The sequence below is a fragment of the Aotus nancymaae genome, unplaced genomic scaffold (assembly GCF_030222135.1).
Source record: "Aotus nancymaae isolate 86718 unplaced genomic scaffold, 86718_ANA_hifiasm-v0.15.2.pri h1tg000072l, whole genome shotgun sequence".
NCBI lineage: Eukaryota > Metazoa > Chordata > Mammalia > Primates > Aotidae > Aotus > Aotus nancymaae.
Window position 1 is genome coordinate 4,863,018 of NW_026988487.1, and position 17,106 is coordinate 4,880,123.

Sequence of the window (17,106 nt, forward strand, 5' to 3'; positions counted from 1 at the left end):
CTATATAATTCTGGATGTGTATGGTTAGCTCTTTGATAACTTCCTTGACTATAAAATAAGGTCAAGAGCTACTTGTCAGAACTGCTCAGAGCACCAAATAAAATAAAGAATGTATGTAAAATACATGTAAAATAACCCAGCACTGTGCCTGATACACTGTGCCTGTACTTAGGTCAACAACTCTGAATTGAAAATAATACTACCCTCCATTCCATAAGAAAATTCTATGTAGGAATTTTTTTTTTTTTAGTATCTCCTATTTTGCAAAGCATTATGATGTGATTTCTTTCTATTTCTCTTTCTGTGCATAGAAGGGAGAAAGACAAAGATGAATGAAGAGATCATCTCTGTCTTCAGGGAACTTCAAATTGTCACACGCAGACAGAAAAATATAGAACCACATGAAGTTTTTTAAAATGTATTACATACACGCATTTCTAGCATAGAACCGAATGAAGTAAATGTTAATTAGAGATATAATCAATATGCTGTGTGAGCTCAGAGGATGAAAGAAATCATTTCCCCTGAGGAGATGAAGGAAACCTGCAAAGTGGCATTTGAGCTTGGTCTCTTTAAAGGTATGTCATGTTTCCATAGGTGGAGAAGAATCAGAAAGAGCATTTTAAGCTGACCGATGACATGGACTGTGGTTAGGTGGCTAGAAAGTATGAGCGAGTGTCTGGATGTCAGCACAGGGTGTAGGATAGCTGGTCCCCCAACATGCATCAGGAGGGCTGAGACGCAAGTTTTTGGACCTCTGCTAAGAATCTATTAAGAAAGGCTTTGTGAAGGATTTTGATCATTTAACCTTGAAACAACTGGGGACCATTGAAAGCTTGAGTGTCGGGAGATGTGGTCTGGTTGGAGGTTTTCATTCATTGGTCCTAGTGATGAGATAGGAGTGGGCTGGCAATGTCCGGGTCGGAATGTGACTCTAACCCTTCCTCCCCACCTGAGCCATGGCTAAGACCTCAGACACCTTGTGAAGAGCAACTCAGGCAATTCTCCTGGGTTCTGATTCCTATATTTATTCCAGGTCTGGCATCCAGGTGCTGTCCTCTTGCATTGCACCTGAAATCAGTTTCTCTACCAAATCAATTTGGAGTGCTGCCCTGTTGGATTTTCTGTGTAGCTTTGTGTTCTGGTATCCTCTTTGGGAAGTGTCTGAGATTGTTCCCTACGTACTCCTCAGACCAGCCTAAATTTCCTTCAACATTTATTCAGGGTGAACTCAGGTTCCCTTTATATGAGAATGGTGTTTGGGTATTTTTATACTCTTGACATAGGGTCTTTCACTTATCTGGAGACTGGAGGCAGAAGGACCTTCTGGGTAGATATTGTTGTAGTCCAGGGCCAAGAGGATGAGGGCTGGGACTAGGTCTTGTCACGGGGCTGAAGGGTTGTGGGAGGGAGTGTGACATGAGAGAGACTCGATGGAGTTAGAACTGATGGGGCCATAGCTGGCTTATAACTTTTAGTGATGGACCAAGCTTATGTTTCTGAAATTCGGGTATCCTGACTCACAGCTTGTTTTCATTTGTTTATAATAGTCTGAGGTGTTGGAAACTTTGCAATCTGAGTTATTAGAAGTGAACTTGGGGTAGATTTTAGAAGACTGATGCCAAGCCAGTATTTCAAATAGTTATGTTTCTGTTACTTAAAAAGAGAGAGATTTGTTATTCAAACTCCGGACCTGTTAATTGGAGGAAATTGGGATGGGGAACATCTGAGGCCATCCAAAATAGTTAACATGCATAGGAATCTGGATCTGATTCTGAAAAGGGAATGGCCATTAGATAACTCTGGCCTCTGGGCTCCCATGGATGCCCCTCAGAGGTGAACACTCCTCTGAGAAGGTCCTTTAGATAGAGGTGTGATCCCCAAACTTTGCTGCATGTTGGAATCATCTGCAGATGTATACACTGAAGACTGCTCCCAGACATCCTAATTTAAGTGATATGCAGAACAACCTGGGCATTGGGATTTTAAAAACTTTCTAGGAGATTCTTTTCTAAAATTGTTACTATTTATTTTTATGGAATTATATTTTTATTATTGACATATAAAATGAATGACATATAATGTAATTATATTTTTATGATATATAAAAATGTTGCATATATTTAATGTATGTATATCTTTTATATATATATATATGTCTTGATGAATTTGAAGAAAAGTATACACCTTTGAAGCTATCACCATAAATAATGCCTAAATGCAACATTAATCTCTAAAAGTTTCCTCACCTTTTGTCATAGGAACACTTAGCATAAGATCTACCCTATTATTTTTATGTATACAGTTCTTAAAAATAAAAGATAGCATTGTGAACTATAGGTATTATGCTCTACAGTAGAGCTTTAGGACTTACTTATCCTGCATAACTAAAACAATGTACCTTTTGACCAACACTGCCCTGATTTCCCCTCCCCTAAGGTCCTGGTAACCACCATTCTACTCTCTGCTTCTGAGTTTGACTATTTTAGATTCCAAATATAAACGGGGCCATGTAGTATTTGTTCTCCTGTGTCTGGCTTATTTCATTTAGTACCCACACAACTCAATAGCAAAAAGCCCAAATAATTGGATTAAGAAATGGGTAAAAGACCTGAATAGTCATTTCTCCAAAGATGACATACAAGTGGCCAACAGGTATATGAAAAGGTGTTCAACATCACTAATCATCAGGGAAATGCAAATCAAAACTACAATGAGATACCACCTCACACATGTTAGGTTGGCTATTATCAAGCAAACCAAAGAAAACAAGTGTTGGCAAAAATGTGGGGAAAAGGGAACCCTTGTATCCTATTGATGGGAATGTGAATTGGTACAGACTATGGAAAACAATATGGACATTCCACAAAAAATTAAATAGACCCATTGTATGATCCAACAATCCCACTTCTGGGTATATACCCAAAAGAATTGAAATCAGGATTGCAAAGAGATATCTGTACTCCTACATTCACTGCAACATTATTTATAATAGCAAAGACATGGATAAAAGCTAAAATGTTCACTGACAGATGAACAGGTAAAATGTGGCATAGACAAACAATGGAATATCACTCAGCCTTAAAAAGAAGGAAAGCTTGCCATGTGCCACAACGTGAATGAAGTTGGAGGACACTATGCTAAGGAGGTTCTACTATGTAGTAAAGTTTGGGAACTTCTGGAGTAGGAAGTAGTAGGGATGAATATTTGATTTATGGTGGTTCTCACATTTGAGTGTGCATCAGAATCATCTAGGGGGCTTGTTAAAACACAGATGGCCGGGCCTCACCCTCTGAATGTCAGTAGGTCTGCAGTGGGGTCTAAAAATGTGCATTTCTAACCAGCTCCTACGTGATGCTGATAATTGGGGCCATGATTTGAGAACCACTGGCTTAGAAGAGTTGAGTCTGGCATTACCACCTAAGAGCTATGTGACCCTGAGTCTATCACCTGGTCTATGAGAAGCCCATTTCTGCATTTATAACCCAGGGACAGCAGTGGCAATTACTTTGTGGGTTACTGTGTGGGTAAAATGAGATGGTATTTGTAAATTGTTTGGCACAGGGCTTGGAGCACAGAAAATGTGCAACCTATGGCGGGCCTTATCAATAATAGTATGTTTTTTCAGCTGGAGTCTTGCAAGATCTTTCCTTATGTTCAGTTGTGCTAGTTGGTGAATAATATTACAGTGAGTTTCTGCTCCTAGAGGTCCCACTTTTAGGATTCCTGGAACAGGAAAACTGAGATAATCTCATGAATTGCAGGTGTTCTGGGTTCCAGCAGGAAGGGTCCACCCTTGGGGTGTGGGCATATGCTAATTGACCATTGTCAGTCATCCCCTTTGGCCTGATGTGTGTGTTATGGGCTGTGGTTAAGGACTGATTTCCTGTCCAGCTTCCATGTGATTCTCTCACTGTCCTGTACCACATTGCAGACACATTTAGTGCAGCGAGTTGTGGTTGTCCTGATGTTGCCATGGAAACTTAACTGCTACAGAGGGAGATGGGAACAAGGCCTTAATGGTCTTAGAAACCACAGAATGTGTCCCCAAGAAGGGACTGGGGCTGTGGATTTCACACGATGTTTTCTTTCTTTTATTATTATTATTTTTGAGACAGGGTCTCTGTTACCCAGGCTTGAGTGCAGTGGCATGATGGATCTTGGCTCCCTGCAAGGAATAAAAATACATCAATAGATTTCGCAGCCCATGAGCACTCAGGAAGTCCAAGGGCTCTTTGGTACTTTAAAAACTACCATTTCTTTTTCTTTTTTTTCCTTTTCTTTCTTTTTTTTTTTTTTTGAGTGGTACTAATCTAGCTAATCTTTTTATTACTCCCATGTACTTTGAGGGGAAAGTGACTGCATTTTCTCTTTATAGTTTGGGAAACCCAGTGAGTATGGAGAAAAGGGCATTTACGACTGGCCCAGAAAGTCAGAGACAGGAGCCAGTTTGTCCCATTTGAGTCCTGTTTGGCCAAGGTGAAAAGTCTGCCTATGCCCAGGGACCCTAGGAGTTATGTAGCCTGGCTTTTTCTTTGTTCTCACTGGACTAAAGAACTGAATGAGAGGCACAGTTAGGGAATGAAGAGTGGAAAGGCCAGGGGAGGTCATCTTGTCCAAACCATTTTGTAGACAAGGACTCAGTCTCAGGGAGGGGAGTTGACTTGCCCAGTGTCAGAGAGGATGCTGTGACAGGATGGGGCCTAGAAACCCAGTTGCCTGTCTGCCTTCTCGCTTGTGCTTCTCCTTCTCTTCCTCAATGCATCCTAGGCATTTATCTATGTGCTGTCTGCTGGGTATCTATTGCTTTTGTTTGCTGTCACTCTAGTGTCCTTGTTGTGACTGATGCTACCATCACCCTGTAAAGGAAGGCATGGTATGATTCAGATAAACTTTTAATAGGAAGGTCATACAAATGTTCTTCTATTGGTACCATTTATAGAACAGCCATTGCAGGTATTGTGCGAGCTGCTTTAAGTAGCTACATAGAGTTTAAGCCTCATAACTCATAGAGGCAGTTATTAACCTCCCCAATGTACAGATAGAGAAGTAAAGCAACTTGCCTAGGGTCACACAGCAGGCAAGAGGCAGAGTAAAGTTGATTTACCATTTATATTCTTCAGCTCTTATACTATATTGCTGCCTGCCATTGCAGGATAAGGAAGATTCTACCTCAGAAGCAGTAGCATAGTCAGGTTTAAAAAAAAAAAAAAAAAAAAAAGATTTCCACCTGCTCAGTGAATATTTAGTTCTCTGGAAAAATAAGGTTGCTCAGAAATAGGCCTAGATGCCATCATAGCTAAGGTTGTCGTGTGTCTGACATTGATGCAAAAAGTAAAAGAGAAAATCCAGTTAAGTAAAGTATATTATTTTGAATATGAAATAACTGGGTGTTTTGAATTTTTTATTGTCAATCTACCTAGTCACTAGGCTGAAGTTTTTGATATGCTTGGGAATGTTCTCATTTGCACAGACTCTCCTTGCCTGAGCTTTCCCCCTGCCAGGAGAGTGTGGCAGAAAGGAGAGATGAAAGTTATTTTTAATTTGGCCACTGAACAAACATCCAAGTATTCTCTTCCAGCAGCTAAGCCTATATGTTTTCTCAACAGGGTATTAATTACCTGGCTCTGGGAATGGCCAGACAGGCTGTTCTGGCTGCCCTGCCAGCCCCATATGCAATTGCTCCTGTACCCAGCAGGACTCAGAGGCTTCAGCAGGGAGCATCCACTTTTTCAATAAACTCAGACATGGGTACTGGGTAACTTGTTAAACACATTTATTGATTTCTTGACAGTAACCAAACACAGTGAGTGACCATTATAAACAAGAAAAGAAAGGCATTCGTTTGTACTTTGTGAAATCTGGCTGCACCTGGAGAGAAAAGATACCCCTTTCCCAGGAACTTACAAGGCAAAGTGCATTCCTTCACGGGAGCATCACAGGGGGGCATGGCAGTTTTGAAACGCAAGAAATCTGTCGCCTGCTATCTCAGGCTGAAGCTCACCTCATGTGAATGATCGAGCCATGGAGTGGAGTTAAAGTTATACTTGCTTAGCAAATGCATTCCTGATTGCCACAAACTCAGTAAAAACTGGCTGCAAATGAACAAAACATGTAGATGACGGAACAAGTGAAATCAAAGAATGCAGTTGCATGGAGCCAGGGCTTAGCCTGTAAGGAAGGAGAACAGACCAAAGCCAGAAAAATGAAATTAACTCGTTAAACACATTTATTGAGCTGTTAACAATAACCAAACACAGTGTATGACCTTTGGAAAACAAGAAACAGCAAATGGATCATTTCTGATCTTGGCAAATCCTACTACAGTTATGTGACAAAGAGGGAAATAATTCCATTTCTTTATAGTCTGTGGTGATATATATATACAATGTGTAGCTCTTCAATGTCTGTCCTTTTTTTTTTCTTTTTAAATTGTTGAGTAAACAGAAGAATCGTAATCTAGAAATAAGTGTCCTTGGCTAATTTTGTCCTGCTCACCTGCTACCAGACCCTCAAAGGATCCTAGGACACTGTCTGAAATTACCTGATGCAAAGTCCGTTTGATGCCATCAGAGCTGTATTTTCTCCTCTCTCTTTTGGAAGAATTTTTTATGTACAAAGGCTGAAAAGTCTCATTGAGTAGATTTATTAGTTCAGGAAAAACGGTATCAAAATTGTAATCAGGTTAACTGGTTATTTTCTTCTAAGACTTCTTATGAATGAATGAGACTTTTGTTTCTGAAACTTGACTTCCCATGATGGAGGTTGTAAGAGAGTGTATGTGTGTAGGTATGTTTGCATATGTGTGTGTGCATGTGCAAGTGTTTGTGTGTGTATGTTTGTGAGTGTGTGTGAGATATGTATTCCTCTGCCATAGTTTTGCAGACACTTTTTATGAAGAAAGGGCCAATCCCAAGAATGAATGAGGCTTGGGGAAAAGGAGGAGAGAGAAGCAAGAAAGGGGACATTCTAGGTTACATCAATTCACAGTTGTAGCATTTCACTGAGGTGGGATTCTTCTTGGCTTTGTTCCCTACTTGAGGAGCCATTCATTTACTGCAAAGAGAGAAAGAAAGAAAAAATCACACATACAACACAAAACAAGGCATACTGAAGTAATCTGCACACAGTTTTAGGGAATTCCGCCAAAGGGGAAGGGCCTGTTTTGTAAATGCCTGCTTACTTATATGCATTCTAACTACCCCCTTCCAATTCTCCATGACCTTCTAGGCCTGTACTGACCAATATGGTGGTCACCAACTGCCACATGTGGTTACTGTAAATTTAAATTAATTAAAAAATTAGTTGCATCATTGTACTAGTCACTCATCCAATGTTCAATAGCCACAAATGGCTAGTAGCTGCTGTATTAGACAGTGCAGGATAGCCCCTCTACCTATCATGAAAACATTCTCATGATCACAGACAGTTCTAGTGGATGACACTGCTCTATACCAGGGATGGGCAAACAGCAGTCCACAGATCTAATCCAGCACAATACCTGTTTTATAAATAAAGTTGTATTGGAACACAGCCATACTCATTCATTTACATATTATCAATGGCTGATTTCACACTACAATGCCAGAGTGCCACAGAGATTTTATGGCTTCAAAGCTTAACATATTTACTTTCTGTCCTTTATGGAAAAAGTGTGTAGACTCCTGCTCTAGACTGTAAGCTCTGTGTGAATAGGGGTCGTATCTGTCACCCATCACCCAGTTAAGTAACTGACACATAGTAGGGACACAATATAGGGGTGTTGACTAAAGAGAAGAAGCAATGAATGAGTTGGGTATTTATTTTTCTGGTAGTTCTGGCTGGAAGGGAGTGGAAAATAGATAGTTTGGGCATGGAAGTGTGTCTGAGAGAGAAAAGGGAACATGGGGAAGTAGGAGGAATGAAGTAGAGGATCAAGGGGTAGTGGTGGAGGCTGCTTCTAAAGCTGTGTGGTAATAAACACAGTCCTCCTATTTGGGGGGCATGTTATTTCTGCAAAGTGCTTTCCATCCAGGCTCTTGTTTGCTTCCTTTAACAAGCTGTGAAGTAGATGGCATAGGAACTGTCATGTAGAAGCCAGGTCTAGGAGGTAAACAGTGTGGCTGGGTTTGCACAGCTTGTTAGAACCAGGCCCAGAACTTGGGTGTCCTGACTTCCAGTCCAGGGCTCTCCAGGACCCCATCCTGCCTCCATCTTTCCTTCCACAGTGAGTATTTACCACAATGTTTAACAGATATTTAGTAGTAGGCAGAAGGGAAGAGAGAGAGGGCTGGGTGTGGACCACAGAGTTACAAGAGGCAGATGTCACCTTAACCACTTCTAGGGACATAGCACTGGGCAAAGCTACATTCGCACACTACCCCATTGGATCCTAATGGCCTGGCTTTTAGAGTATTTGTTCACCTTATACGGGAAAGAGGGTATTTCTTGCATATAATTAAATGTCTAATGCTTTTGGCTGTCCTGTTCTAACAGATAACCTTGGGAACATCAGCCTTTATGGGCTCTTCTGTAAAATGGCAATAAAAAGAAGCTGTCTTGCCTGATATAGAGGGGGTTTAAAGGTTTGGTATATGTGTTTAAGGGTTATATATCTCTCACATATATCAAAACTCTACATTCTATCTATCTACCTACCTACCTACCTACCTACCTACCTACCTACCTACCTAGATGTATTCATACAAATATCTGTATCATGTATAACAAACCTTTAGACCTTCATCACCATGCAAATGGAGCGTGATGGTTATTGTCATTTATAATCATTCATATAATGGAAGATAATGCCAGGTCTTTAAGAACAGGTCTCAGAAGAAGGACTGAGCTCTGGTCTAGATCCTCCATGCTCTGAGCCACTGCACCCACCTCTATACTGAAGCTTCTGGGCTCGGTTGTTGGGACAGTCCTTCCCCTGTAAACTGAAGTTGATGTTGGTGCGGATGCAGCGGTTGTTGAGTGGCTGTACAGGCCTGAAGTTGTCACTCATGCTCAGAAAGATCTGAGATGGCTGGTTCTGGCTTAGCAGGCGTAAGGAATGCATCTGAGGAGAGAGAAGTAGCCGTGAGTTCCAACCATCCTCTTAAATGCTCTAGGGAAGAAGTAAGATCACAGCGACTGTGGCCAAGCTAGGTGGTATTGGCTGGATGAGGAAAGGGCTGTATAAGCCCCACAGAGTCCCTTTTTCCCATGGGTTCAGTCGAGCTGAAGGCCCACTATGCCTCCAGGCATGAAGCCAGCCTTGCTTCTAGCTTACTAGTTTGTATATACCTCTGAACAAGTCACTTGCACTCTCTCACCCTCAAATGCAGCATCCATAAAAGGAGGAAATCTGGCTAGGTTTCTCTAGGGTTCTTTCTTTCTCTGATACTCTTTGGTTCAATAATTCCATGACTCCCACATGGTATTACCTGGACCATAGTGATTGGTCCAGGGGTCAGAGCGAAACTAAGCTGGACCAGTTTGGTTTCTTTTCGGTGAGACTATGAGGGCCAGGAGGCTGGACCATGTTTGCAGCCGTGTTCTGCCATAGGACTGCAAGGCAAAAGAAGATAGTCTCTAGTAGGAGAGAAGAATGAAGAAAATGTGTGGTGAGAAGAGGGCGACAGAGAAGGCACTTCTTGGGTTCCCATTCCAGTACATTTCTGATTTTAAATTCTGTAAGATGCCCCCATAGCTCTTGAATAAATCCTTTTTCTAAGCTTAAGCTGAAGCAGGGAGTTACTGTTGCCTGTCACCCAGCGAGTCCCAATCAGTACAGATAGGATAAGGAACTTCAAATTGTTCAAATGGTTGTCGGGTGCTGAACACATATCCTGTCAAGGAGATTGGCTTCTGCTTCCTTTGCTCATCTCTCTTTTGAATTTTTTTATAGGCTCCCACAGTGATAGAATGTCAGAACTGGAACAAACTCATGTAATTTATCCCCCTCTCGATAAAGAAGAGGAGTATTCATTTCGTAGAGGTGGGGTGACAGGCCTGAAGAGCACAATAAGCCGTGTAGCTGAGCTCACACAGGAGGACCGATCTCCTCCCCCTCCAGTCCTGAAGAGTACTAACTCTGTGAGATGATCCAAAAAAACCCCTACATTCAAATACGTGTGTGAAAGGCTACGTATCACACCACTTCCTCTTGAAGACTGACGCATGTATTCGCATTTAAAAAGGACCCCAGAAGTTCTTCAACAATGGAATCTATTGAACTTTTTAAAACCCAACTTTTTCAAGTGCATGATGACATCTTCCATTTTGCTTCCTTTCTGAACACCATAGTTGCAGAATACACTCTGGGAACTAACGGCTGTCTTTTCCCACTGAGACAGGTGAGATACTTCTAAAATTAGTTCAGGCTAAGCCTTTTGGATACAGGCTTTTTAAACTTAGGCATATGGGTTGAATTGTGTACCCCTGAAATTCATAAGCTGAAGGTACTGGTAACCCCCAGTACCTCAGAATGGGACCTTATTTGGAAATAGTCACTGCAAATGTGATCAGCAAAGAGAAGCTTATTGGGGTAGGGTTTAATGCAATATAGAAGGTATCTTTATAAAAAGGGGAAATTTGGACACAGAGCCTCAGACACAGGGAGAACACCTGATAAATATGGAGGTAGATCTTAGGGTGATGCTTCGAAATGCCAAAGCACACTAAAGATTATCAGCAAACCACCAGAAGCTAGGGGAGATGCATGGAACACATGCATCCCTCTGAAGGAACCGGTGCTGCTGACACCTTGGTCTTGGACGTCTAATCTCCAGAACTGTGGGGCAATAGGTTTGTGTTGGTTTAAACTATCCGGTTAGTGGTACTTTGTTACTGTGGTCCTAGTAAACTATTTCAATAGGCACTGCACAATTCAGTGATTTTTTTTTTTTTAACATCATTCTTCTCCATTAGTTAAAGGACCAGAGAGAAACTCACCTGCATCCTGGTTATATAGACAGGTTTGTTCATTATTATCCAACTTGCTGTCTCATAGCAGGGTGGGATAGTCATCGACCCATCGTAAGTAATGAAACTAGAGGTCTCTGGATATAGTTCCTCTATATTAAGTCCCTGTAGTAAATATGCATCATCTAGAGAAGAAAAGAAGATTTAAAAATTAGGTTTCTTGAGAAAGGGATGGTATTGCTGACATATATACATACATATCTGTATTTCCTTTTTGAATTCCAGAAGGCTGTATCTGTCAGGATAGGCAGCAGAAACAAGCAGCTGCCCCCCAAATCTCAGTTGTTTTAAGCAATAAGGATTTAGTCCTTGCTCATATACATGCTCATTCCAGGTTGGCTGAGGGCTTCCCTCCATGTCACTGTTGCCCATGCTTTGGGACCTGGGCTCTTAGAGCAGTAAACACCTGGACCCTTGTGGATCAAGTGACAGAAGCGAAAGCGTGGTGAATGCGTGTTCTCTCTGAAAACTTCCATCCTAGAAGTGGCACACATCATTTGTGCTCATGTTTTGGTGGCCAAAGAAGTCACATGGTTAAGGCTGATGTCAGGGATGCGAGGAAGCACATTCCTTCCACAGGATGGGACCCTAAGCATCGCTGAGGTGTAAAGCAATGCCGTCTACCACAGGGATTGTTGGGGGAGTCTTCGGTTCCAGTCCCTGAGATCTGGATTCCTAGGCATTACAGTTATCATGAGATGGACAATTAAAGCTTCAAGACTGTTGAAAGTCACCTGGTGACCATTCTTAAAACAATAATAAGAAAATATTTTTGGATAAAAAAGTAAATCTGGCCAAATCCCACTGTGAGATTCTGTGGTTAAGCTCAACAACTGATTTTTTTTGTGGATTTCCTCTCTCTCAGGTCTATGCAGATAGCCTCTTCTCTTACACCTATTTGAGGTATTCATACCCATATATCTTGTATTATTAAATATAGTAATTCAGTGGTAAAAATGACATAAGTACATCTCAGACTATATGAAAAAGAGAAAAAGAAAACAATTTCAATCATCTAAAACTGTTACTATCAGCATTTTGGTGTTTTTCCTGTTAATTTTTATTCAACGTATTGGTTATATTTTTGATAAAATTGTATGCATTGGAGTTTTAAAATATCAGTAAATTGCCATGTATCTCTCATCTCCTACCCTCTTCATGATCCTTCTTCCTTTCTTTTAGCACATGATTGCTCTCTTCTGCTGGCTTCAAAAACAACATAATTAGTATTTCCATTTTTCTTGCCATTCCTTCTCAGGTTCTGTTGTCTCCTGATCTTCTGCCTGCTTCTCTCAGTGATGCAATTCCCCAAGGATCAGTCCAAGGCTCCCTTCTTTTCTTACTCTATCCTCTCATCTGAGAGTAGCTTATCTACCTCCATGGCCTCACTTGCCGTCACTTGTATCCCAGTGATTCCAGATCTGTGTCTCCAGAGGTATCACATCCCTATGGGTGACATGAGCATTCATCACTGTGGCCAGTCCAGGAGACCTGGAGAACACATGGCAGGGTCCCAAAGCCTGGCTGGCAGAGGGCTAAGACTGGCTCCCCAGGCCCATGGATGCACACATGTTCCCTCGTCCATCTGTCTAACTCCCTGTGGGAAAGGACTCACTCTTCAGTGGTTGAGGTAACCTCTTCAGTTTAGTATTGTGCACATATATGGTAACGGAGGACTTTCGCATACAGCTGGAACCTCACTGACACAATGAGATGGGTCAAGCAGATGGTAGCATCCTCACTGACAAGAAATGAAAGATCAGAGAGGCAAAGTAACCTGCCCGAGGTCACAGGGGTAGCTGGTGACTGCAGAGTGGAAATTAGAACTCGGATCTTCCGACCTCCAGACCAAGGTCATTTGTTCATTCAACAATTATTCACTAAGAACCTCTTCGTGCTAGGCACAGTGTTAAGCTCTGGGGACAGAGCAATTAACAAGAAAGATGCATTCCCTGCCCTTATTCTAGTTGGAGAGATAGATAACAAATGGCAAAATAAAGATGTGTAGGCTATAATGTCACCGTAATAAGTGCACCTTGACCTGCCTGTACTTACCTATTAATTAATGCTGCTAATTTATTTTCCTGGGCAAAGATGCCCTCTCCTCCATTTCTTCCTCTAGTAATTGCTCATTCAGCTTTCTCTGATAAGAAAGAGCCACCTTTGCCAAGGGAACTTGAATTTCAGTGTTGCTTTGTCTATTAAATTTTGAACAAATCAATGGAACTAATGGTTTGGGATGATATAAATACAATTTGCCTACTCCATTCAAAGCTGCCCCTCCTGGCCTCCTACTCCCTTGATGGGGTAAGGGAACCCCTCCAGGGTTCCATCCATGCATAGCCTCTGAGGAAGAGAGCTCCATTAAGCTGGATTTGGAGACCAGCCCTAGGAGGAAGCACTTTCTTTCACTTTTCATTTCAGTGTTTCTACCTTTCTGTCAAAACACCAAGGAACAAGGACCTGTTCAAGAGAGACACAGCGTTTGCAATATAGCCGGCCTGGGTCTGCTCTATGGCCTGTCTGGGCAGACGCTTCCATAACAAAACCACCGTGCCCAGGGCACACACCCACGTGAGGGACCTTGGGAGTTACATCAGGGGCCAGCACAGTAAGTTGACATTGGATATCAGCATTTGTCTCAGACTGCCTCTTAAGTCCCTAATATGTGTCGGGCACTAAGCCAGGTATAAATGAGTAGGAAATAATTAAGTGAATGCAGAAGGCATCATAGAGACAATGACATCAATCTGCACTAGGGCCAGAGAGAGGCTGTGAATTCTGCCTGGGGTGTGGGTATAGGGGACTCGGGAAGGAATAAATTGAGGAGTTGACTTGAACTGCATCTAAAACAGCAGCAGGTGATCAGTGTGTAGCTGGCAAGGAGGTAGGGTGTCAAGGGCACTGTAGACAGAGCCACAGTAGAGGGACAGCCAAGGAAAGAGTGGTGTGTATTTGGGGATAGATGGAGTGTGAGCTGCAGGGGGATGTGGAGATGCAAGGAGAGCGCTGCCATGAGAAATGTGGCTGGTGAGGTCAGCACAGGCCACTCCAGAAGGTCTTCCCTGTGCTACTGGGACTTTGGCTTCATCCGGAGGCAATGCAGAACCACTGAAGGGTTTGAAGCCAGGGAGTAGCATGACCAGATTTGCACTTAATGAGGCTTGCTCTGATGGTGGTTTGGCCTGAAGATTAACATATTGAATAAGAGAAGGAAGCATTTGGCACATTTTTGTTAAAGGTCAATGTGATTTGTTTAACCAAGCTTGCACGAGGTGCACATTGGGTACTCTAGCATGCTGTTATTATTGCATTTTATTTTATTCAGGGCGGCAGGGAGGAGTAAAGGAAGCAGTAGAAAGGCATTCCAGGCATGACTGGAGGAAAGAAAAGGAACATTTTTTTTGTTTCTCTGAAACTAAAACCAGCCTTTGTACTGCAGCTGTATTTGTGGAAAAGATTGGGGGCTGGGTGTGAGGCAGGCTAGGAGTAAGAGGCAAAGGTTATGCTCAGGGATTTACCATACACGGCAGGTTTCCAAAACACTGTAGTGCTGATGATACCCCAGACTCTACCCACTGAGGTCCTGCCAGGAGATCCTCTTAGTCCACTTCCTCTACAAGATGCAGCAGTCATCAGAGGACACAGGCAGCTTCTGCTCTCCTGACATCCTCACTCCCCATTGTGTTCTTTCTGTGAATCTTGTTAATACTTCTACTCTGCCTTTTGCCCTTTTTATATCCTCACACAACAGAACTTTGAAAGACCCAGTGTGGAGAGTGTGAGTTTTAGACTCACATCTCAGTTGGAGTGCTGGCTTTGTTGCTTACTGTCTGTGTGTCCTTGAACCCACAGGTACCCATCTGCGCCTCCGTTTCCACCTCTGTAATATGCAGATGGTTGGGGTACTTGGCTCATGGGGTTGTTTGATGAATAAACATGATCATGCTTTTCAAGCACCTAGCACAAGGCGCGGTCCAGGTTTGTCACGTCCTCCTGCCCTGCCCTGGAGTGTCCTTGCCCTGCTTCCCCGGGATAACTACTGCTCCTCTCTGCAAGGACTCCCTGGCTTCCCCAGCTGGGCCAGCACCCTCCTCTTTCACTGTATTTACTGAATTAGCTTGCCAGTGATTATTTGCCTATTTGACTGTCCCTGCTAAGCTGTGAGCCCTCAGGGGAAGTGTTTGCATCTTTTATCTCTGAGCCCCCAAATGCCAGCATGAGTCCACCACAAACTGGGTGTTTGGTAAACACTGCATGAATGAATGAATGAATGAAATGATTTCTGCTCAGCAGCTCTACCTGCTGGCAGTGCTCGGTAGGAAGCAAGGGAGGAAAAGAGGCCATCATCTATCAGATGATGGGAAGCATCTCTGCGGTTCTATTCTAGTCAGCATCTTTAGCTTAAATCCATGCTGCCTACCATCTCCCCCATATGTGTCAAACCCTAAGACATCAGAGTAAGATTGCCTGCCCTGTTTCCACCTCCCTATGGTATTACCAGGGTTTCATACCAAACACACCTGTACCTTCATATTTGCATTGCTGAATCTGTGTGCATTTAACATGTAATATTTGTTTTCATGACTCATGATGCTGCCTCAAAGGCTGCCATTACATCAGTGTCTATCTTTTAGGTATTGGCATTTGAAAACCACTGGCTACCTTTTTGCCTCTTCTTTTCTCTCTATTGAAGCTTGCTTAGTATGTTTGATAGGACAGAAGCAGGAGGGACCCAAGAAAAGAACATGAGTAAAACAGAAGTTTTCAGCCCTAATGTCACTGGGTTTTTTACAGGGCCAATTAGGACAGGAACTAGTTTTCAGTCACAGACTATCTTGTCCATATAGCAGCCAGCAGAAAACCATTGTTTGATTTTTATCAGCGTTACTGTCTGGGCATTATAGACAGAAAGGAGACTGAGAACCAATATGCCAGAATGGGGATTCTCCTCTTGATACTTTCATGGCTCTATTCATGAGTAAGGATGCAAAGATCTAGAGGAGGTCAGAGTTGTTTGTGAGCAAAGATGCAAATTTGGGACGAAGCTCAGAGGCCAATGGGAGTGATCATGTATGCGTCTGCTAGCTCTAAGAATATTTATTGGAGGAAGTGATGACAGATGTTCACATCAAGTTTCATGAATAGTTTTATAGTGAGGTTTCTTTACCTATTCCTTCTCTCTCTCTCTCATATCTCTATCACCTGTCTATTTACTTGTCATATGAGAAAATAGCTTATAAAGGGCAAATCCTAGATGTCAAGTTGAGAGTCTTAATTCAAGTCTGAGTTCTAATGGTAGCTTTGCCAGCAACTCATTTTTCCTTCATAGAAAAGAACATAACCTCCTACTTGAGGGTACCAAACAGTCATGGAAAATTGCATCATCAGGTATTATAAAAAATTCTTTCTATGGGTCCAAAAACATCTTCCAACATACACAAGCTTGTTAGCCAAATTTATCTTAGGTACAGTGTTATAATTTTTTATGTGTTGGCTATATCTTTATAGTAAAGGAAGACCCGTTGGATCTTGAATAATCAGTAAGTGTAGAATATTTGTGTATAGCTTGTAGCCCAATTTTATTATTTCAAATGGCTGCAGAAGTTGACAGCTGAACCTTTGATTTTATGATACATTTTTGATGAATCTGTAATTTATCTTATGCTGAGTTCTTAGTCATGGTTACAACTCCCAAGTTCACTTTTTCTTTTTGTAAGAGACGTACACTATGATAAAATGCCTAGGACGGCATGGGGTGGGTGGAGGGAAATTTTCCCTCAGTCTGAGCTTTATTTTATTTTATTTTCTAGTCTGCATTTAACAGGCAGCCTCTGTTAAATGCATTGTGCTTACTCATGTGGGCCACTGATGAGATTTAATATTGCCTGGCTTCCTGCTTATGAAGTTCCCATTTGAAGAGAATGATTCCAATGAGAACAAGGCATGGCAGTTTCAGAGATCAATACTAAGCTTGTTCCTGATCAATATGGAACTATTTGGCAATTTTCTCATATAGAATGACATTTCCCCTTGTAATCTGAGGCAAATTTAACTGAAATGAAAAAAGGCAATTACTAAAGAATGAAGTAATATGATATTTTGTTTTACACAAACAATAAATGGAAAAAGGGGCCTCTGAGAATTGGATTCATG

General features: G+C 42.0%; 1 protein-coding gene and 1 long non-coding RNA gene across 3 annotated transcripts in view; one reads left to right on the plus strand and one right to left on the minus strand.

Moving 5' to 3' along the window:
- LOC105724754 (uncharacterized) overlaps positions 1–17,106 on the plus strand; it is a 98,040-nt gene that overhangs the window by 8,534 nt on the left and 72,400 nt on the right. The gene's annotated exons all lie outside the window — the stretch shown is intronic.
- CA10 (carbonic anhydrase 10) overlaps positions 5,753–17,106 on the minus strand; it is a 539,027-nt gene continuing 527,673 nt past the window's right edge. Inside the window, exons 7-9 of the mRNA XM_012463586.3 lie at positions 10,921–11,075; positions 8,869–9,043; positions 5,753–7,056 (exon numbers count right to left, since the gene is read on the minus strand). Of these exons, the coding sequence (XP_012319009.1) occupies positions 7,034–7,056; positions 8,869–9,043; positions 10,921–11,075 (353 nt within the window). The 3' untranslated portion in view covers positions 5,753–7,033. The remainder of the gene's footprint in view (positions 7,057–8,868; positions 9,044–10,920; positions 11,076–17,106) is intronic.